This window comes from Pteronotus mesoamericanus, unplaced genomic scaffold, assembly GCF_021234165.1.
Source record: "Pteronotus mesoamericanus isolate MK-2021 breed Mesoamerican mustached bat unplaced genomic scaffold, CSHL_Meso_final contig_44, whole genome shotgun sequence".
Taxonomy (NCBI): Eukaryota; Metazoa; Chordata; class Mammalia; order Chiroptera; family Mormoopidae; genus Pteronotus; species Pteronotus mesoamericanus.
Genome location: NW_026555166.1, coordinates 4,867,541 through 4,889,730, shown reverse-complemented (window position 1 = coordinate 4,889,730; position 22,190 = coordinate 4,867,541). Strand labels below are relative to the sequence as shown.

Genomic DNA, 22,190 nt, shown 5'->3' with positions numbered 1-22,190 from the left:
ATGATATAAACAAGCCAGGCAGAATGTTTGAAAACCTAGGGTCAGTCTTTAACCCACATACGGCTTTGGGTCAAGTAATCTTCCTGAGCTTCAGCTTTCTCATAATAGAAAAAAGGACAGTTATCTACCTTCTGCACTTCAGAAGGTTTTGATATGTGGTCCCCCCCCCAGAATTGACAAAATAAGTCTACCAAATAATCTGAGAAGTCCTCTGGTAAGGAAACTTGTATAATGTTGCTTAGCCTAGTATTTTCCAAACTTATTGAACACTGGGCCTGTTTGCATGGTATCACGTAATTATCCTTTCTGATAGTGTTCTGGGGAGTACTGGTTTGGAAAACACCAGTTTGGTCCAATTCTCTCATTTTATACATAAATAAATTCAGATCATTAAGGTTATTGATCTAACAACCATGTTTCTCTTTGGCCATGGTCACACAGCCAAAGAGAAACAAAAGAGTAAAGCTGATAGGAGAGAAATAAGATTTATTTTCTCTCTTTTTGAGGTTGAGAGGCAGTATGTATAATGGTTAAGCACACAAGATTTCAAGTCAGAGAAAAGTGTTTCTAAACCACGTAATAGCTGTGTAATTTTGCATTTTCCTTATCTCTATATATCTCCATTACTTTATTTGTAAAATGGGAATACTGATACTTCATCGAAATGTAAGGATTAGGTGAGATACCTGAAAATCACTTAGCACAGTATCTGTCAAGTCATAGTGCTCAGCAAGTGTAGAAATTTTTAGTAAACACCGACTTCTATAGGAATTTAGTGGTAAGATATGGCTGATTATGTCAGGAAGACAGAACCTGTCCTCTGATCACCTTCTGGGCTGGTCAGGAGATACTCTGTCTCAAAGGTCAGTTAAACAGACATTTATTAATTATCTGTAATATGTGCAAAGCAATGTTATAGTATTTTGAGGGAATATTATAATAGGCAAGGCATGGTAGCCAAGGGGCAACACTATCTTCTGTTAACCTCTAGCAAACAACTGGGTTTAGAGGGTTAGCAAGTACCAGAGAATTCCAAAAGCAGGAGGAATGCAACATTTAGGAGCCCAGGCCAATGTACTCTGAAGTCCCAGCCAATGAACAGTTAATACCTCTGAGACCCTTATTCCAGGATTGGGACAGGATTGACAAAGCAAAACTAGACTAGACTGAGGGAAACCTGGAAATCTGGTGATCTCATCCTGACGGAAACTTGATGAGGGATTAATGTGAGCCAAAATGAGGAATGTGGTAGCAGGAGACTAGGAGGCCTTGGGCTCAAGGCTATGAGTAGAAGATTCAAGTGATTAGAATTGGTTATTTGGGTTAGGCCTACTTCTGGTGCTAAAATGTCAGGCCCTGTACCTTGCTGCCACTGTGGTGCCACACTACGGGATGCAAGGCATCATGTCTCTCAGTTCATTTCTGTTCCACATACACTAAGTCTCAGGACTTAACAACTGCATACAATGTTTGCTCTTAGACTGGATCTGGGTCAAACCCAGATCTGTACTCTGGAATCTGCAAACTGCTTTATTTGACGGATTCTGAATATGAACTAAATGTTGATATTAAGAGATTGTTATTTTTTTAAGGTGTGATATTATTTTGGTTCTTCTATAGGAATATGCTTATTAGAGATGCATATTGAAGTATTTCATTTAGTAATGGAATGTCTAATTTACTTTAACACAATAAAATAATGGGTTGAAAGAAAACCATACAAATTTATTTTAAAAAAATTAGTGCTGGTTCCTGAAGCAAATATGAAAGTAATCATTTTTTTGTACAAGAAAGTAAAGCAATAAAAACAGTTCATGAAATGAAAGAGAATATGAATGATATGCTTCACATTTTAAAATAGCAATAAATAATATGAACTTAATTACCATCATCACCTGGAAACTTCCTTGCCTGAAATTTCACTTGGGTATTGTAAATTATTTTCTTTTGTAAAAGATAGTAAGTCTAGCCCTGGCCTGGTGACTCAGTTGGTTGGAGCGTTGGCCGGACACAAAAAAGGTTGCCAGTTCGATCACAGTCAGGGCACGTACAAAACGCATCAGATTCATGTTTCTCTCTCATAACGATCTATCTCTCTCTCTCTCCCGCCCTCCCTCTCCACTCCCCTCCATTCATTTCTCTCTAAAATCAATAAACATTATTTCGGGTGAGGATTTAAAATATTTCTTTTTAAAATATAAGCCTAATGAAATAATTTCCCCCTGGGTCTAATTTCATGATTAAGAGTTGTTGATTTACAGCCACCAGATTCCAATATGACCACAGAAATAAATAGTAACTTGAGTTCCTGGGATAGAAAAGCACTTATGCAAACATTATTTGTACAGGTAAACATTCCTTTCAACTCCTTCCCATATGCGGCTATATAGCCTTAGCACTGATAAAGTCATTAGGAAGAAATTGCTCTCATAGTATTCTGAAATAAAACATTAACACTGAGTAAGGCTAAAGAAAGAGTAATTCTACAGAAGATACCTAGAAATGAATAAACTCTTGCCTTTTGTCAGGCAAACTCTTTTGGACTACCATTTCCATCACCAGTCATCATCAAATAAACCTAGAAGACTCTAAATCTTGACGTCCCTATAAAAAACAATTACTAAGGAAAATTAGAAAAGTTACCAGGTTCCTGAAGTTTAAGAGCTTGTAAATCAAGACTTTCATTTTCCTTGAAGAATTGCTGGAACTTTTCAAATGTAGCTGCATACAATTGGGCAGATTCAAATGCTGCTTTTACGGTTTCCTAAGTGTCATAAATAAACAAACAAATAAAATTATATTTTTGATGAGTAGAATTCAATTCAATATAACTAAAACAAACACAAATGCTTTCTCTCTGTCCAACAACATGCTTTGACCTGGGGATAAATAAGTAAGGGAAGATACCATTCTTGATGTCAAGGAACAAGTTAACACAGTCTCTTACAAAATTAAAATGAAAAAAAAAAACTTCAAACCTAACTTTTAAGAATTGTTCCTTATGATTGAAAGAAAATAAACTTGTAATATTTTTAGCTTCATGGTGAACTTACCCATCACTAATAATCATATGGCAAAAGACAATGTCTGTTTTTCAAATTGCAAAATCTATGTCTTAGTTGGAGTGTTTTTGAGAAAAGGAGAAAGTGCTTAGCATATCTACCGAATGAATTGCTTAATCTTACTATCAAATCCTCTGTAGTGGGCAAATTGTGAAAATGTTTTTCACAATTTGCCCTGATAAAACCCTTTCTTTAGCCTCTCTTAAACTTGGCTACAACCACCCCCTTCCCACAACATTTTTTTCAAATCAAAACAATAATTTCCAATCATTTCAGTCCCCTACTGCCTGTGTCAATACCTATCATCATAGTTCAATGCCTATGAAAGGCATTTAGGATGTGTTTGTTAACCTTGGTCCATGACTCCCTGGCTGCACTCCATAGCTTTTGCTTATTTTTTCTACCAAGGTTTTTTGCAAGTGACTGCAATTTCTTTCAGGGAAAACTAGAGATAATCAATGGAATTGCTCTTTCCCAACACACCCATGCTAGTCATGCTCTATGGAGTGGCCAGCAGTAGAAAGTTCAATTACATAAACTAGCACACACTCTCTATGGTTACATTTAGTTATTTTTTCATTCATTTCCTGTTAATAGGCTCTTATCTATTCTTCCAGGCTCCCAAACATATCTCTTTTGAGCTGACTTAATAGTGTGTCTGATATGTGATCATACAGGTGATAGAAACAAAATGGGAGGCCCATAAATGAAAAGTTCTGCCATCATGTGCAAAACATGATTTGAAATCTTTTTATTTTTAAATAATTTCTGGTTCACATAAAGTGAAAATAGTACAAAGAATTCCATATATCTGTCACCAAAATTTCCTAAGTTTTAACAACTTATCATATTTGCTTTATTATTCTCTCTCTATGTATATTATTTTACTCTAAACCATTTGGGAGAAAGTTGAAGACCTGTGAGATCATTACCCTTAAATATTTCAGTGTGTATTTACTAAACACAAGGACGTTTTCTTACATAACCATAGCACAGTAATTGAAATCAGGAAATTAACATTAATATGAATACTATTAGTCTAATTATAGACCTTATAGAAATTTTACCATTTGTTCCAAAAATGTCTTTCAGAAAACATTTTTTTTTCTGCTTCACTCTCTTATCCAGGATCGTGCATGTCACCTTGTTATTTCTCTTTGTTTTCCTTTAACATGGAACAATTCCTCAATTGTTATTTGTCTTTAATTTTTGAATGATTCTCATTTGTGTGTTTTATACTTCTTGATGCTCAGATTGAGTTAAACATTTTGGCAGTCATACCACAAAAGTGATGTGTGTTCTCAGTGTATCACGTCAGAAGCCACATAACATCAATTCGTGTCTGTCAGTCTTCAGTACTGCAAATTTGCTATTTCCCCCCTTGAAATCAATAAATATCTTATGCAGAGACAATATCCTGTTTTTCATCAAACTTTTACCTACTCATTTTAGTATGCATTGGAGATTCCTGCCTATTTCTATGATGGCTTTTACGGTGTTTCTATTTAATGTTTCATTTGTTTTCTTGTCTTTATTCTATACTCAGTATTTTCCCTATCATTCTTCTATACCAATTATTCAGTTTCCATTTGCGTTTATCTCCCTTGGACATCACGTAATTTCTGAGGGGGTTCTGTCTACCCTCCCATTTCTATTTTTAATTTTGAATTTTGGATTAAATGTAATTTTATACATATTCAAATGTTTGAGGATATTTATATGTATGTTTTTAAAAAGATTTTATTTACTTATTTTTAGAGAGAAGGGAAGCGTGGGAGAAAGAGAGACAGAAAAACATGGATGCAAGAGGGAAACATTGATCAGTTGTCTCTCATATACTCCCCAGCTTGGGGCCAAACCCACAACCCAAGTGTGTTCCCTGACTGGGAATCAAACCGGTGACCTTCCAATTTGCAGGATGATGCCCAACCAATTGCACTGCACCAGTCAGGGCAGTTTATATGTAGCTTTTCTTTTATAATTTTTAGGAGGGAAGGAAAGGAATATTCATCAGCTGTTTTATTCTTCACTTTCTGTTTTCTTCTTATAGTAGTTTTATATGAATTCAATATATTTTAATTTCCTCAGCTCATGGGTTTAAAATGATTTACAAGATTTATAATTCAAAGGCATTCTGTTCTGTCAATGATCAATACAAATATTATTTTATTTTTTGGTGTTGGGGGACAGTTGGTTCCTTTTTGTGTTGTCAGGCCTTAAATTTTCACTAGTTGCTTCATTTCCCCTTCATCACTCAATGTACGAATAACGCTTCTTCTTCCTCTTTAACCTTATTTTCTACCCCAGAAGTAATGCCATCTCAAATGTCTTGCACTTTTAATTCCCTTCCCTGTTTTCAGTGCTCTGATCTACCAGGACTTTAAAAAACAACAAAAAACCAGAACACTTTACCATTTAGACATTAAGCAGGATTCAATTAAAGATAAGAAAGGAATACATGAATCAACTTCTTAAATATTAGTTACATTAAAAGTAAATATACCTTTATTTGAAAGATAATTGTGTGAAAATTTTTATCATCATCAAATACTGCTGATAAACTTGGACCAAATCCACAAGTTTTTTCTTCAAGTTTGTTGTTAATATAAGGGCTGGTAAAAGCATCAAAATATGTATCAGGCACGAGAGTAGGAATTGATAGCACAGTGTTTTGAAACTGATTAATTGCACCTGAAATACCATCCTGTTAGAAAAGAATAAAAATGAATGTGAACACATATATAGTTATATTTATGAATATTTTTGAATTTTCTGAAATGCTAAAATAAATAAGAATAACTCATTTAACCATGCCAGAAATTGTGTTGATCCTAAGTATATGAGAAATCAGAAGACACAGCCCTGTCTTCAGGAAATATGTTGTCTGATTGAGAGAGAAAAGGATATGAAGTGTCAAAGATGCTTGGCTTCATACTTGCTTAAATTGGTGGCCACAGCCATTTTGTGAAATTTATAAAATCCTCCTCCAGAAAAAGCTGCTAGAGTGGCTGCGTTTGAGCACCTGGCTTTGCTACCATCCCCTCTGCACCTGGCTGGGCTGTGTGCATTGCCAAAGAGAGCCGGGGCCCTGGGACTGCAGTATTTGCTGGGGAGTGGGCTGTTGCTTCCTTGGCTCCAGGCACTGCTGGAACCTTGCGCAGTCTGACTGAGGAGGCTGCAGAGAGGCCGAGGAGCCTGGAGCAATGTGGGCAGAGAGAGGCGGCAGGGGTAGCACTAGCTGAGGAAGCTGTGGCAGGAGTGCAGTGGTGGGATCCCGAGGCTGAGACTCACCAGAGGGCATGGCATGAGCGCCCTACCATTGTCTTGTGTTCATAGTTTTGCTGCTGGACTCTCCCCTCCCTTCCCCCACCCTGTAAGGATGATATGAGACTTGAAAGAAGACGATGCATACAGGATATATTCTATTGATGAGAGAGAGAGAGAGAGAGAGAGAGAGAGAGAGAAAAGCATTGGTGTAAGAAAGAAGCATCTATTAATTGCCTCCTGTACATGCCCCGACTAGGGATCCAACCTACACCTAGAAGCCCTCTTAATGCAGAGGTGGATCCTGCAGTGACTTGGGACGTTTACTGACACATCCCTGGACCCAGTGCTGATAAGAGCCAGCTTTGCAGAGCAACTTGGTCCATCCTAGGAGCAGCCAAGCCCAGAAAAACCAGCCACAAACTGTGGATTTCTTGTAGCTTCGAAAATGCTGCTGATCGCCAGATGTGGACAGCACCATGTCAGGCAGCTGGAGGAGAGTTCCTATCAATGAATGGGCTAATAACAGTAAAAACCCAAACAAAACAGGAGAGTCCATATAACCCATACAAAGGAAATTCCTAGAGTATCCAGATCGGGAGGTCAGGGAGTCTGCACCACTGTCTATAACAGATCCACCTCAGAACAAAAGATATACACAGGCTGAAAATGAAGGGATGGAAAAAAATATTCCAGCAAATGGACATGAAAAAAACCCCAAAAAAACCCTGGGATAATAGTTACCTCAGACAAAATAGACTTCAAAACAAAAAGACCTAACAAAAAACGAAGAAGGTCACTATATAATACTTAAGAAAGCAGTCCAACAAGAGGATATAACTCTTATAAACACATATGTACCCAATATAGAAGCATATAAATATATAAAGAAAATCTTGGAAGATTTTAAGAAAGATATAGATAGCAATACAGTCACTGTAAGAGATTTTAACACCACATTGTCAACAGTGGATATATATCTTCCAAACAAAAAATTAAAAAGGATAGCGCAGTGAATGATGCCCTAGATCAAATGGGATTAATTGATATTTACAGAACATTTCATCTCAAAGAAGCAAAATATACATTCTTTTCAAACGCACATGGATCATTTTCAAAGACAGACCACATGGTAGTACACAAAACAAGCTTTAATGAATTAAAGAAAATTGAAATCATATCAAACATCTTCTCAGATCACAGTGGCTTGAAACGAGAAACCAACCTGAAGAAAAAAACTCAAAAGTGTTCAAATACATGGAGGATGAATAACATGTTATTAAACAATGAATGGGTTAACAATGAGATCAAGGGAGAAGTCAAAAAGTACTTGGAAACAAATGAAAATAAACACAAAACAATCCAAAACCTATGGGACACAGCAAAGACAGTCCTGAAAGGGAAGTTCATATTAATAAGTCTACCTAAAGAAGACAGTAAAATCTCAACTAAACAACTTAACCTTGTATCTAAAAGAACTAGAGGAACAACAACAAAGCCCAGAGCAAGTAGAAGGAAGGATATAATCAAGATCAGAGCAGTATTAAATGACAGAGACTAAAACAATTCAAAGGATCAATGAATCCAGAGCTGGTTCTTTGAAAAGATAAACAAAATGGACAAACTTTAACCAGTCTCATCAAGAAAAAAAGAGAGCTTAAAGAAGAACAGCCAGCTGCTGTTGGAGAGAACCTTCTTGTGTCATCTGCAGCATTCATGTCCATGAGAAGGACACAAATCTTTTGGCCAGAGAGGGACATGAGATCCCAGTGGCTCTCTGTGTGTGTGAGTTCCTGAGCAAGGCTCCAACCACAAGGCTCTCAGCAGTCTGCTCATCCTTGTGCAAAGATGCAAGGAAAATAAGACCAGCAACACTGAAAGGAAAAGAAATCAACAGAGACAAGAGGGAAGGAGGGAGGGGAGGCGGGGACAAGGAAAGGAAGGGGAAAGTCAAGGAACATATAGCAAGGACTCATGGACAAAACCAAAGGGGAAGAGCTGAGGAAGGGAAGGAGGGAGGGGGCAAGGGAAAGTTGTGGGGGGAGAAGCAGAGACAAATGTATTTGAAAAAATAAATTAAAATAAAATTTTAAAAAAAATCTAAAAATAGAAAGCCATATAATCCAGCAATTAAGCACACAAATTTGAAAAAAAATATTCTAAAATGACTCATTTGATAAATTATAGAATCACAGACTTCTGGTACTGGAAGCAACCTTAAAACTCCTCTACTTTCTCATCTTACAGATGCATAAACAGAGAGGTAAAAAAAAGAGCTTATTAATTGTAAAGTGAAGTTTAGAATCTAGAGAGCCTGATTACTAGTATTTTTGCACCACAGTAAACCAACTAACAACAGGAAATATAGGCTCTGATTGGCTTAATAATCTATGTATGTACAAAATGTGGAAGGTAGAATTCTAAAGGGGCTCCCAAGGTTCCCCCCTCTAGTGCACAGGCCCTATGTGGGCTGCCACTCCCATAATTAGGTTACATTATATGGAAAGTTGAAGGGATTTTGCAGATAATTAAGATCCCAATTCGGTTGACTTTGAATCCATGGAAAGGTGATTGTGCTGGGTAGATCTGATTAAATGAAGCCCTTAAAAGAGGGATTAGGCCCTTCCAGAAAGAGGTTCTCCAGGTGGTCTTGAATAAGCAAAGACTCATATTGTAAACTGCTCATAGAGTTTGACACAGGGCAAGGAACTATAGGTCATTTCCAGGATCTAAGCCTGGCCCTATCTGACATCCCTCAAGAAAACAAGGACTTCAGGCCTACAGCTGCATAGGATGAATTCTAACAACCTGAGGGAACCTGGAAGTGCACCTGTTTCCAGTGGAGACTCTGAGGAGACCTCATCCTAGCAATGCCTGAATGGCAGCCTGGAGAGGTCCAGAGGCAGAGGGCGAGCGAGGCAGTGCCCAGACTCCTGAACACAGAAACTCCTGCCCCGCCCACCCCTACTCTCACATTCAATCCTCCCCCATTGCCCTTGACCATGTGTCCTTTATACATGCTCCTTGGTGACCCTGCCAAATTTGTGGTAACTTATTACACGGCAGTAAATAACTAAAACAACATTTTCTCAGATGCAGCATACTTAAAAAGATTTTGAAAATGGTACTTACAACAGAGTGATTTCTTTAACTCATATTGAGAGATGCCTATAATGAATTCTAAATTTTGTATAGAATATGTCCTCCTGATGGTGTTCCTACCAAGCCTATAATCTGTTTAAAGTTTTTTAAAAATGCTAAACTTTTAGATGATGTTATATGAAGAAACACACCAGAAAGTCATCCAAAGAAGGTTCAAAGAGCAGTGACTGCACTGTCAAAATCAGTTCTGTGAGAAACATGGGGATGAGAGATTCATCTTCTTCTTGCTTTTCCATCACAGGGACTCCCTGAAATTAACACATTTGCAGTATTATAAAGATACACATACCAAGTGTAAAATAGAAAACTTCTCTATTACGAGAGGCATGCAAACTTAAGCTTATACAGTTAGCTGATTTTATAATGTTGGCATGTCTTTCAAACAATATTACAACAGAAATTAAAAAATAAAGGCAAATATTGAAAAGCTACACAACAATGTAAAGCTTCTCTCCTTGAAAATACGCTATCAACAAAATGGAAAGGCAAACAAGGAACTGAAAAGGTACATCAGTAACGTATATAGCAGACAGAAGGTTAGTAATATTTAAATAGAAATATACTTGATATACTCAATAGAAATATATACTAATATTATAATAATACATAAATAGTAATGTACTTAAATAGAAAAATGGGCACAGGGCATAATATGCCATTTCTTAAAAGGAATATACAAATGATCAATCAACCTCCTTCTCTTCCTGAAGATAGTTCATTCAGTAACAACTTTTATTGAGTATTTACTGTGTGTCAGGGAATGCTAAGTATTCATGTAAACCCAATACCAACCACATGCATCAGGTATCACTGGTAATCCCATGAAAAGACAGAATCAGGAGGACACATTGCTTAGTAAGTGGCAGACCCAGGTCTTTCTGATCATCACACCTATGCTCTTATCCTTGCACTGGGGCAGCAATGAAAGGAATATAACATTTAAAAGCAGTGATATACTACCTTATATCCATTGAATTAATAAAGGTGAAAATGAATGATACTATCTAGTGTGCATATGAATAAACACTCATTCTCAAACATTGCTAGAAAGGTTGCAAATTGACACAAAACATAACAAGCATATTTTTGACCCAACAATTCCACAGCTAGGAATTTCTTCTAGGGGGAAATATCAGAGATGTATGAAACATGTGTAGAGAAGGAGGTTCTTGCATCATTATTTGTAATGAGAAAGTAATCAATAAAAGAAAATTATTTACTAATATTTACAAGATATAGTACATTTCCATATGAGAATATAATATGAAAAATACATATTGACTTGGGAGATTTTTCACAAAACATTGTTAAATGGAAAAAGCAGGTGATTAATTACTTAAAAAAGCAGTAAGTAAATAGAGCATGACACCTCTTTTCTCCTTGGAAATAGTTATCTTTGGATAGCAAAGGATGTTTTTCTTTGTACATTTCTGTGTTTTTCAAATTTTCTGCACTAAACAAATATTACTTTAAAAATGTAATAGTATTTAGAAAAAGGAGGAATTGAGAATAGGCGTGGAGAGGAAGTAATGAAAAGGAGCATGCAACTAACATTCAACTTTTGGAGAAAAAGGGAAAACTATAGTCAAGAGCATCAGTCTTTGAAACTGCACTGTTGAGCTTCCTTGGGGGGGGAAGCTGAGAATTGGAAGCAGGAAGCTTGATGAAACCATGTAAGCATGCTTTGCAATGTGTTGGGGTGTCTGGCACCAGAACGGAGTTGGGGAAGGCTTATTGGGAGATGTGGACACGGGATAATATGATTTCTCCCTTAGCTATGATAGAACACACAAAGTTGTACTACTTCATCTCAAACATCTCAAATTATTATGTCTCTAAGATCAACTTTGTTCCAAGAGGTTAACCACTCAAAGAACAAAGGTATGCTTCCATGATATGCTTCCTCTCACATCTAAACCACTGCTTACTTCTTTCATTTATACCACCCCACCTTCTTCTCTCTGCCAGTTCATGCCCACAATGACCCCCAAATTGTAAGTTTATTGGGGGCAAGGATCCTAAGTTTTTCATCACTATATACCCAACACTCAGTGCAAGGATTGGTACACAGTAGGTACTTAAGAAACATTTGTTGAATGAGCACATGAATAACCTTTTAGCAAATTCCTATGAGACAGCAACATTTAGCACAGGGGATGCTCTCTTATTAGGTATTTGCTGATATGCTGACTTTCATTCTGCCATTTCATATGCGTATGGTAGGCTCTGATTATACTGTGAAATCTTGTAAGCATTCCTCCCGTTTTTCTAGTACACAGAAAAATAACATAATCCATAGTGCATAGTAAGCATTCAGTAAATGCTGACCAATTAATTTTGTCTGGATATACCTTCTTATCAGTGACTTCAGGCTTCTCCTCAGTAATCCATTTCTGAATGACATCTGCTGAAGGTGTTCGTTTTAGCTTGTCAGTGAGATAATTCAAAAGACAGTTAACAGAATTTACTGTTAGGACGTGCATTGTGCTCTCAATTAGATAATCATTTAGACGAATAAAGCTTGAAAAGAAAAAATATAGCTTCAGTTTTCTATATTAACTACATATTTTTGAAAGTAACTCTAAAGCAACTATTTAAATTTTAAAATATAATTTCTCTTAATTTCCATTTATATTACACTATCAGAGATTTATGGTCCAGAAGAGTTGTTCTTGCACATTCTTTGCTTTAAAACACAAACGTATTCAAGTATGTAGCATCAATTCAGCTAGGTGTTCTAACTATTCAATAGGACAATACAACTGTTAAGAGCGACACAACTGTTATGGAAAAAGTGCCTAGCTCATCTAGCCAAAAATGGCCATAAGGTTTTTTAAAAAATGCTTTAGAGAAGAAATCAGTAAATATACAACAGTTATAACTTAAATTCTAAAGGTAAATGTGTGAAATCTTTGCTATTGGATAAATGTTGTTTGATGGCAATTGGTAACCCAAAGATGCAAATTTTGTTTCCTTGCTCGAGTGCGTAGAATGTAGACTGAGTCAGCAGGGCATTTAGAGTAACTTTTGATTCTGCTTAAATGGAGCCCAAGGGGCCTCTAGTGTCTGGGGGCCTATGATGGTGGCCTCAGGGGCTGCTTCAATGACCTCTGTTGTGACACAGATAATATCACCATATTAGCTCATCTATAAACTGACATACCATTTAGATTTATTAAACAGAGAGCTGTAAAAGTTAGACTAAATTAGTGAGCACTGAGTAACAGCAATCAGTGTTTTACAGTGCCACATACAGCTCAGATAATGCTTGGTAGCTGTTTGCAAGAGTTATTTACAGTAATTAAGTTTTAGAATGATACAAAATTCAAACCCTGGAACAATGTTGAGATCCAGTTGGGTAAGCAATGGCAGAGCTAACCCTAATGAGGGAGCGTCTCCTGGTTAGGCCCTGGAAGGAAGGCTTTCCTTCCTGGTCTCCCAGTTGCAAAAGCTTCCTTAGGAAAAGGGTGGAGCTCTGTGTGGCGATGCAGCTACGTACAAATCCTTTTGTGCCTGACTTTTTACCATAGCCAGCTCCCTGCTCCATGCTGGGCTAGTGAGAAAGAAAGCCTTAGAGATCAAAGAGGAGCTCTTGGCCTTGGCCATGCCCTCCACTCTCTTCCAGCTTGCCATTCCCAGTGGCTGCTTTTCTGGAGGGCAGTTGGGTGGCAGACTTCTATGGCATGCATACTGGTTACTATACCCTCTAAATCCCTCAACAATGTTAGTGAACCCTATAATAAAGGATTTAACTTTTAATGAAACTTGAGAATGATAGATGCCCTAATTTTTCTTGAAAGAATAATCACTTACCATGTCAGCCTCACGCAATGATGCCTTTTGTTGGCTTGCTCTGTGTATGTCATTTTCTCAGAGTCTGCATAAGTAGGCAACTCAATGAGACCTCCGCTGTCTGGCACTTTATAATAATCTAAGAACAGCAGAAGATACAACAATAAGGATTCTTGTGTAAAAATTACATATTTTCCACTCTCAGTGAAAAGGCAAGCAAAATTTTTTAAAAAACACCAAAATGCTTTGGTTCATGAGGTAATTCAAACTCCGGAAAATAGTCCAGTTATCCAAAAGAATTTCACAACAAAGGATTTCCACTCAATAAAAGACTGTAAACAGTTTATTAACATTCTCTTTAACAAGATTTGATCGGTGTACTATGCCATATCTTTTCCGGGAATATTTTTACCCTCTTTCTCCAGCTGCATTTTAGCTATCCCTTAGGGTACATGCCAGCTGAAGCCAATTCTGAGAACATCCAGTTCCTTGATTTTAATAAACCAATTGTCTGTACTAGGAGGTCAGACATACCTTTAAGCACAGAGGCTCTGAGTCTACCATAGAATGCTCGCGAAATAAAGGTTCTGAAACCAGTTTAGAAACACTGTATGCAAGCAGGGGTAATGCAAGGAAAATGCTCTATTTTCTGTTTTTCCCCCTCTACAATATACACTGAATTTATAATCTATCAAGCAATTTTGCAAGAATTGAAAAATAAGATCATTATTTAAACTTCAGAAAAGTAGAATAAAAAAAGAGTTAATATTTTAGAAAGGCACCACTTCTGATCTATTCAAGCTCTTTCCCCTTCCTACCATATTGTGCACAGTCATCAGGAACAAACCCCGCAGCGTGCAGAGCAGTGCGGCAAGCCTTCCTGACCACATGCTTTGCCTCATTTCGAAATTCTTCTAAGGACTTTGTCACCTAGATAGAGACATGTATAATTAGCGGTACAAAAGCAGCAATTATAAAAAAAAACCTTGAAACTTTTAGACAAAATCCCTTACCTCTTCCAGCCGTATGACTTGTGTGGCCTTAAATTCTTGCAGGGTGTAGGTATGACTTTTTTCAATATAACAAAGCCTCATAAAACTCAACTGATAACACAATTCATTTATTTTAAGAAGAGCTGGTCGCAAATACTGAATGAAAATAGACATACATCATTATTTGCTTTTTGTTTTAAACCTGTCTTTTAAAAGTATAAAGATATTTAGAAAGCAAGACTGGTTGTTAAGGAAAATAGCTCTATATGTTAACTTTAGTACAACTATATATGCATACATTAAAAGGAACACTTCTGAATTTTTGTTCTAAAAGTATCCTTTCAATTATCAGAGTTAATTTGTCTTAATTTCTCTCTTTTTATTTTGAATACATGCCTTTTTAGCTATAAAATTGAGGGCAAGACAGAGAGGACTTGGTAAATATTAAATTTCACTAGGTTTGGCCAATGGCTATGAAAAGATTCTTCATGTTGCCTTTAAGACTTTACAATGTCTAGTCATGATATTGATCTAAGACAGTGCTTTTCATTTCATGGCACACATAAACTAATAACTAAAATTCCACAGCACACCAAACGATATATTTTTTGCCGATCTGACAAAAAATAGGTGTAATTTTGGTTCATTTACACTGGACAGCTATTGTTGTATTTGCTGTTGTCATGTTTTATTTGACAATCTACAAGAAAAGAGGTTAGTGTCTCTGACTAAATAATCAGGTATTGCACATTTTAAAAATTCTTGTGGCACATCAGTTGAAAATTGCTGATCTAAGAGGCTGTGACAGAGAACAGAGACAAATTTAACTTTAAATTTTCAGTGGGTAAAAAGTTGCTGAAAAGAAAGTTCAGTCACTATTAAAAACTTGTCTTGCAATGTGAGCTAGGGGAATGAGTGGAAGCATTTGTGAAATTCTGCTACATGATCTTAACTTAATCTTTCTCTGTGCCAACATCATAAATCTGAGTTCTAGGTCGTTGGCTTCAAAGGCACATAGTTTAAGAATGTTCCAAGAACACTCACTCTGACTTCCCCTTAATCTAATCAAAGGAGGAGAGTTACATTATATAAGTAAAGTTAACATTAATTTATTTGTGTGTGACACTGGGTTATGTGTTATATACTTTTTTGGGGATTTTCAAAATAGACAAACAACAGTTATTCAGACCAACATTTAGTGCTTTATTCATTCTAAGTGTAAAGGGAAGTTATAATTAATAAAATCTGTGCTCTGGCTGGTGTGGCTCAGTGGATTGAGTGCTGGCCTGTGAACCAAAGGGTCACCAGTTTAATTCCCAGTCAGGACACATGCCTGCATTGTGGGCTAGGTCCCCAGTGGGGGACACTCTACAGGCAACCACACATTGATGTTTCTCTCCCTCTTTTTCTCCTTCCCTTCCCCTCTCTCTCAAAATGAATAAATAAAATCTTTTAAAAAAATAGAGTCCCAAACGAAGAGAGTTTTGTAAGAAAACATTTGGAAGCTCTTAAGGTTCATTTCACTGGAGAATTTGCGTAATTTAAGAAAAAGTGAAAGCATAGAGGCTAAGTCTATGAATTAAGATACTAAATAAACTAACCGAGTACAGGAGTAGGGATGAGAATGTAATCAAAATGGGGCAGTGGAAGCAAGAAGTCCAGAGTACCCTGGAGAAAGTCCTTAAAGCAAAATTATAAATTCCATTCAATAAATGCACAAAAAGGATGGATCCAGGTGGAAAGCGGAACTGACAATGATGATCTGCCAAAAAGTGAGAGTTTAGACTATGGGGAATTTGGAAGAAAAAAATATATGAGCTAAGGAATTACTTTATCTTAACCTAAATATTTGACTGTCAGCATAAAGGACAGATGTGAAAGCAGTTGCGGGTATAAGAGATTGGAGGTGTCCATCCCCCACCTCCTCCGGCTGTTTTATTCTGCTGTTTGTTACGGAATTTCAGATGGCTCTGGGTTAGGTGGTTCATTCTTGGGCTACTATATCAATAGTGCCCATTGAAGGGGATAAGGATTAAGCATTGTTTCGAGTTATTAAAGGGATTGTAAGAGAAGGAAGAATTTGTCACCTTGATGGTGGGTTTCAATATGCAAAAGATTGAGGTAGCTATAATTTTTGCTGCTCAGGTCACTTTCCTTGACTTACCTACAATTCCTCTGGTGATAGAGTCCTTCTTTCTTATGGGAAACTCACTACCATGTGGTTTTGATAAGGCTGACCCCTCGCTTTCTTCATCACATGAATGAGGAACTGGCACATGTCCGGGCCTGGTTTATCAGAGTACTCCTAGCTGTCCAGTGATTAGTTCAAGATTGGGCATGCGGACAAGCTGAGCCAATCACTATTCTCTCCAACATCTCCAGCAAGAGATATTCTCTTTTCACTGAAAGAACCAGCTACAACTAGAGCTAGAGGTGGTGATCATTCTAAGAGCCCAACTGAGAATGAAACAGACACAGAGAGATACAGAACTAAAAGGTGAAAAGAGGAAAAAATACAGATGACAAGATTTTTGAATTCAGCCACGCATAAAGGTATTATTCACTGCTTGAACTTCCTTATTATATGAGCTTTTGTTTGTTATTGCTGTTAAAGTTCATTTAATTTGAGTTTTTGCAACTTGCATTGAAAGGAGTGTCAATACCTCAGAGATGGGAAATCAGTGTTATTCATTCGGGGGTTAGTGACTAGGTCAGAAAGCCTATGGGGAAACATTGGAGACTTTGGAGGATAAGCGCAGAAGAGCTGCGTTTGCTATAAAAAATTGTATAGAAATCAGGGTCATGCAGAGACACCGTATCTTTCACTGGACAGCAGGAACCCTTCGGATGTGCTGGTCTTGCATTCACCATGGCACTAAACCTTTAATGTGCCCTAACCTAAGTCTCTCAGAACATCTGGGTGTCTGTACAATCTGGCACTTTGAGAACCCACTAGAGTTGTAGGTCTTGCTCTAGCCAGGCCAAGGCTTGTGTTCTCATGTACTTTTCTGACCCAGTGTAGAAAATGCTACAGCAAAAGGGACAAGGGACATCCCTTCATAAGAGATAGTTATATAAATTTATGAAATTAAGAGTGCTTTGTCTGCAAAACAATGACTAAAAACAAAAATGGAAGCATTTTAATTACAAAGGGACATTCAAATTAAAATGAATGACAATGTATGAGTGAATGTAAAAATAAAATGAGAAAACTGACTGAAAGTATCATGTACAACAAAATAACACATTATTAGAAAACCAGCAAAATCAAGTACCCAGCAATTTAAAATCATGAGCAACATTAAATAATAATGAAAAATTAATACTAAATATATATCTAAATCTAGAGAAAAGTGCAATCTGGAAATGTAGGAAACTAGAAGACACTTACAAAAAGGAGGCATAGTCCCAGATTGCTTCATTGGTGAATTCTACCAAACAAAAAAATTAATGCCAATTCTTCAGAAATTCTTACAAAAAACCAGAAGAGGGAACATTTCCCAAATCATTCTATAAAGCCAGTAGTACCCTAATACTAAAACCAGATAGACAAACACATCCCAAGGAAAGAAAAAAGTGTTGACCAACCATCTTCCTTATGAATATATATGCAAATATCCTCAACAAAATACTGGCAAACTAAATCTAGCAATATATAAAGAGATTATACATAATGATCAAAAATTATTTATCCTGGGGATGAAAGGTTTGTTTAATATCTGAAAATCAATTATTATAATAAATTATACCAATAGAGTAAAAGGAAAAAATTACATGATAATCTCAGTAGATGCAGAAAAAACATTTGACAGAATCATAATGGTTTCATGATAAAAACATTCAACAACTAGGAGTAGTAAGCAACTTCTTCATAACATCATACTTAATGGTAAAAGATTAAAAGCTTTCCCTCTTAGATCATGGACAAGGCAATTATTTCTGCTTTTGACACTTCTATTCAACAGAAGGTTCTAGCCAGGGAACTTAGGCAAGAAAATTAAATAAAAGTCATCCATTTTGGGAAGGAGGAGCAAAACTTTCTACTTGCAGATGACATATTCTTATCCACAGAGTATCCTAAGGAATACACACACAGAAACACACACATACAAACCAAACAAACTATTAGGGTCAATCATAAATTCTGTAAGTTTCAGGAAACAGGCTCAATATGCAAAAATAAAATATATTGTTATATTTTAATTACAAAGGAATATTCAAAGTAATTATACATACTGTATGTATGTATACTATTGATATACATTCTACATATGTACAATATATTTGAAAAATCTAAAATGAAATTTAAGAAAGCAATTCCATTTACAATAGTATCAAATATCATAAAGTATTTAGGAGTAAAGTTAACAAAGAAATGAAAAATATATACTATAAAAACTACAAAACATTGTTGAAAGAAATTCAAGAAAGTCTAAATAAATGGGAAGGCATTATATGTTCATGGACCAGAAAAAAATAATATTGTTAAAATGAAAATCCCTATCAAAATCACAGTTGACTTTTTTGCAGTTGACAAGCTGATGTTAAATTTCATGTGGAAGTTCAAGGGGACCAGGGAACTCACACTTCCTAATTTCAAAACTTACTACAAAGCAACAGTATTCAAGACAGTGTTTTACTGGCATAAGAATAGACATAGATAAATAGAACAGAATTAAGAGTTTAAGAACACTAACATTTATTGTCAGATAATTTTTGGAAAGGGTACAAGACAATTTAATGGAGAAAGAAATTTTTGTAAAAATGGTGTGGGGACAACTGGATAGCCATATGCAAAGTAATGAAGTTGGACCCCTACCTTATACCATAAGCAAACGTTAACATGAGATAAGAGCTAAAACTATGCAACAATGAGAAGAAAACTTAGAAGTAAACCTTTGTGACCTTGGACTAGGCAAGCTTTTAAAGAAATAACACCAAAAGCACAAGCAGCAAAAGAAAAAAATGGATAAAGTGGGCATCATCAAAACTCAGAATTTTTATGCTAAAATCATTAAATTTTATGCCTTAAACAGGTGAATTGTATAGTACATGAATTATATTTCAATAAAGTTATAAGGAAATGTAGTCACAAGTGTCAATAATATTGGTTACTGAAAAAAAATTATAAAATTTTCAAGGACAACTCTACATTTCCCTTCAACCTAGTCTGAGGGAATTAGCCCAACTCCTTCCAATTAACTTATTGCAAATATAAGACTATTGGTAAATGTGTGGGTAATTATAACATCTAACAGGTACTTAAGTCAATGTAAATAGGTCTGTTAATTAGGTCAATCTAAGATTAAAAGGATGAGAACTTTCTAGTTTGTTAGGGCTACATTTAAGAGAAGTTTTTGTCCAGGCCGAAATGCTCCTGGTATGAATGATGGACAGAGAATGACAACTCTGCACATATAATAAGAGAACAAGCCTTAAGGATCAAAAGGTTAATTTTAGAGATGAATGCAGGAAGAACTAATTCACATACCTAGTAACAAATTTATGAAATGTATAGCGTTCAAGACATGGTGAAAGATGAAAGGTGGTAGAAAGGTAGTAAAACGAGTTCAAATGACTGATGGACCCTTCATGAAATTTAGAGATCTAGAGTTTGAATTTGATATGGAAGGATTAAGATATTTTCCACAACTCTGAAAGCCTGGTGGAATGGATGACCTGAAATGGTACATCCCATGCATTTGTTTTGTTCTAGGATCTGTGTTAGCCATATTCTTTTAATGCTCCTTAATTATATGACTGATATCTTGATAACAGTCTTTCAGATTACTGTATGCAAAGTGAAGGAAATGACCAAAAAAAGCAAATCTGATTTGAGTGAGTGGTGACTGATGGCAATGTCAGTTCATCCCAGGGGCCAAGCAGAAAACTTCTAAAGCAAGTTGAAATCAGTGCATGGGTAGAGATTTGAAATATGACCATACAACCTTGAACAGTAACTTTTTTCATAATTACCTACCCTGTCCTCCAAAGTAAATATTAAAATTTTCCCTACTGTCTAAATCCATGGTAAAGGAAAACAAATGACACATTGGGGGGTATTGACCCATGAAAACAAGTCCCCAGATTATTTTGGACTATAAAGTCCAGAGTATCTTAAATTTGAGAGGTAGTAGTAGGGGTTCCCAGGCTGCTCTGCTCAAAAAGATATACAACTTTCCTGGTCAACAACAGAGGGGTCATGAATCCAAACCTCAGCCTACATCTTTGATCAAAGACTCTCATACTTTTGAGTCTGTGCAACTCTCATACTTTTGCATTTTACAGCCCTAGTTAAATGTAGAAACACCACTAGACTGCCAGACTCAAATGAAAATCGTCACCATTTAATTAATATTAAATAGCATATTAGATGAAATATTCTATTTCAGGGATAGTCTATACCAACATCTCTAATAGAGTCACACTTTGTTTTTCTGTAATATTTTTAAATATGATTAGTAAATACATACTTGATTGACAATGAACAAATTTTTTTGTAAAGATTTTCGAGAGCCGCTGATCTTCTTGGAGCGCACATTCTTCTTCCACACATTAAAAGCCTTCCATTTCCGGAAAAGTGAAAATAATGGAATCTTTGTGAGTTCTCTATGATATAGGTATTCCTGTTCCCATCGATCAATTTCAATAAATTCAATGTCGTCATTATAAATGTGTGTTACTGCCTTTTTGCTAATGGTATAGTAGTCATTTTTATTGATGTTGTCATAACTTACAACTCTATAAAAAATAAAATTTGGGGCAAGTGAATAAAATATTCAGTACAAAATTAAACAATTACATTACTTTTTGTTTTAAAGAAATAAAATATTTCTGGAAAACAAATATTACTTAAAATTTTTAAAAACTCTGACAAACTAATTTTAAGATTAAAAAATATTGCTCAAAAAAAGGAGGAGGAGCTACTTTTTAACAACAGTTATACCTCTTAAAGCTTTCACGACCTTGGTGATATACTTCATAATTTCAGTTACATAATCTTTAAAAAAAAATCAATTACAGACACTTCCAGCCAAGATGTAGGCATAGGTAGATACACTTTGCCTCCTTGCACAACCAAACGAAGGACAACAAATTTAAAAACAAAAAATAACCAGAACTTCCAGAAAATTGAACTGTATGGGAGTCTGACAACCAAGGGATTAAAGAAGAAAGATTCATCCAGACAGGTCAGAAGAGCAGAGATGGGCAATCAGGGTGGAGAAGATACTCAGTAAGGCAGTGGCTGGAGGACTGGGCGGTCCCACATTGGTGTGCAGATAAACCGAAAAAAATAGCTGCGGAAAAAGACAGACCATGCAATCCAGGGTTCCAGTACAGGAAAATAAAGTCTCAAAACCTCTGGCTGTAAAAATATGTAGGGGTAGTGGCAGTGGGAGAAACGCCCAGCCTCACAGGAGAGTTCGTTGGAGATACCCACAGCGTACTAGAATGTACACAAACCCACCCGCCTGGGAATCAACACTAAAAGGGCCCAATTTGCTTGTGGGTGGTGGGGGAAGTGACTGAAAGCCCACGGAGAGCTGAGCAAGCAGCACTGTTCCCTCTCGGACCCCTCCCCTACATACAGCGCCACAACACAGTGATGTGGGTTGCCCCACCCTGGTAAATACCTAAGGCTCTGCCAGTTCCAACTTAACAGACACACTGAAACAAAGAAATATGGCCCAAATGAAAGAACAGATCAAAGCTCAAAAAATAGAACTAAGTGATGAAGAGATAACCAACCTGTCAGATGCAGAGTTCAAAACACTGGTTATCAGGGTGCTCACAGAAATTGTTGAGTTTGGTCACAAAATAGAGGAAAAAATGAAGACTGTGCAAAGTGAAATAAAGAAAAATATACAGGGAAACAACAGTAAAGGAAAGGGGGACTCAAATCAACAATTTGGAGCAG

At 36.4% G+C, this 22,190-nt stretch overlaps 1 protein-coding gene across 1 annotated transcript in view; it reads right to left on the bottom strand.

The window, feature by feature from the left end:
* The window catches only part of DNAH6 (dynein axonemal heavy chain 6), a 273,527-nt gene that overhangs the window by 219,624 nt on the left and 31,713 nt on the right, over nucleotides 1-22,190 (bottom strand). Inside the window, exons 4-11 of the mRNA XM_054577633.1 lie at nucleotides 20,746-21,013; nucleotides 14,294-14,428; nucleotides 14,099-14,210; nucleotides 13,302-13,419; nucleotides 11,840-12,008; nucleotides 9,620-9,736; nucleotides 5,566-5,766; nucleotides 2,644-2,764 (exon numbers count right to left, since the gene is read on the bottom strand). Coding sequence (XP_054433608.1) covers nucleotides 2,644-2,764; nucleotides 5,566-5,766; nucleotides 9,620-9,736; nucleotides 11,840-12,008; nucleotides 13,302-13,419; nucleotides 14,099-14,210; nucleotides 14,294-14,428; nucleotides 20,746-21,013 — 1,241 coding nt within the window. The remainder of the gene's footprint in view (nucleotides 1-2,643; nucleotides 2,765-5,565; nucleotides 5,767-9,619; nucleotides 9,737-11,839; nucleotides 12,009-13,301; nucleotides 13,420-14,098; nucleotides 14,211-14,293; nucleotides 14,429-20,745; nucleotides 21,014-22,190) is intronic.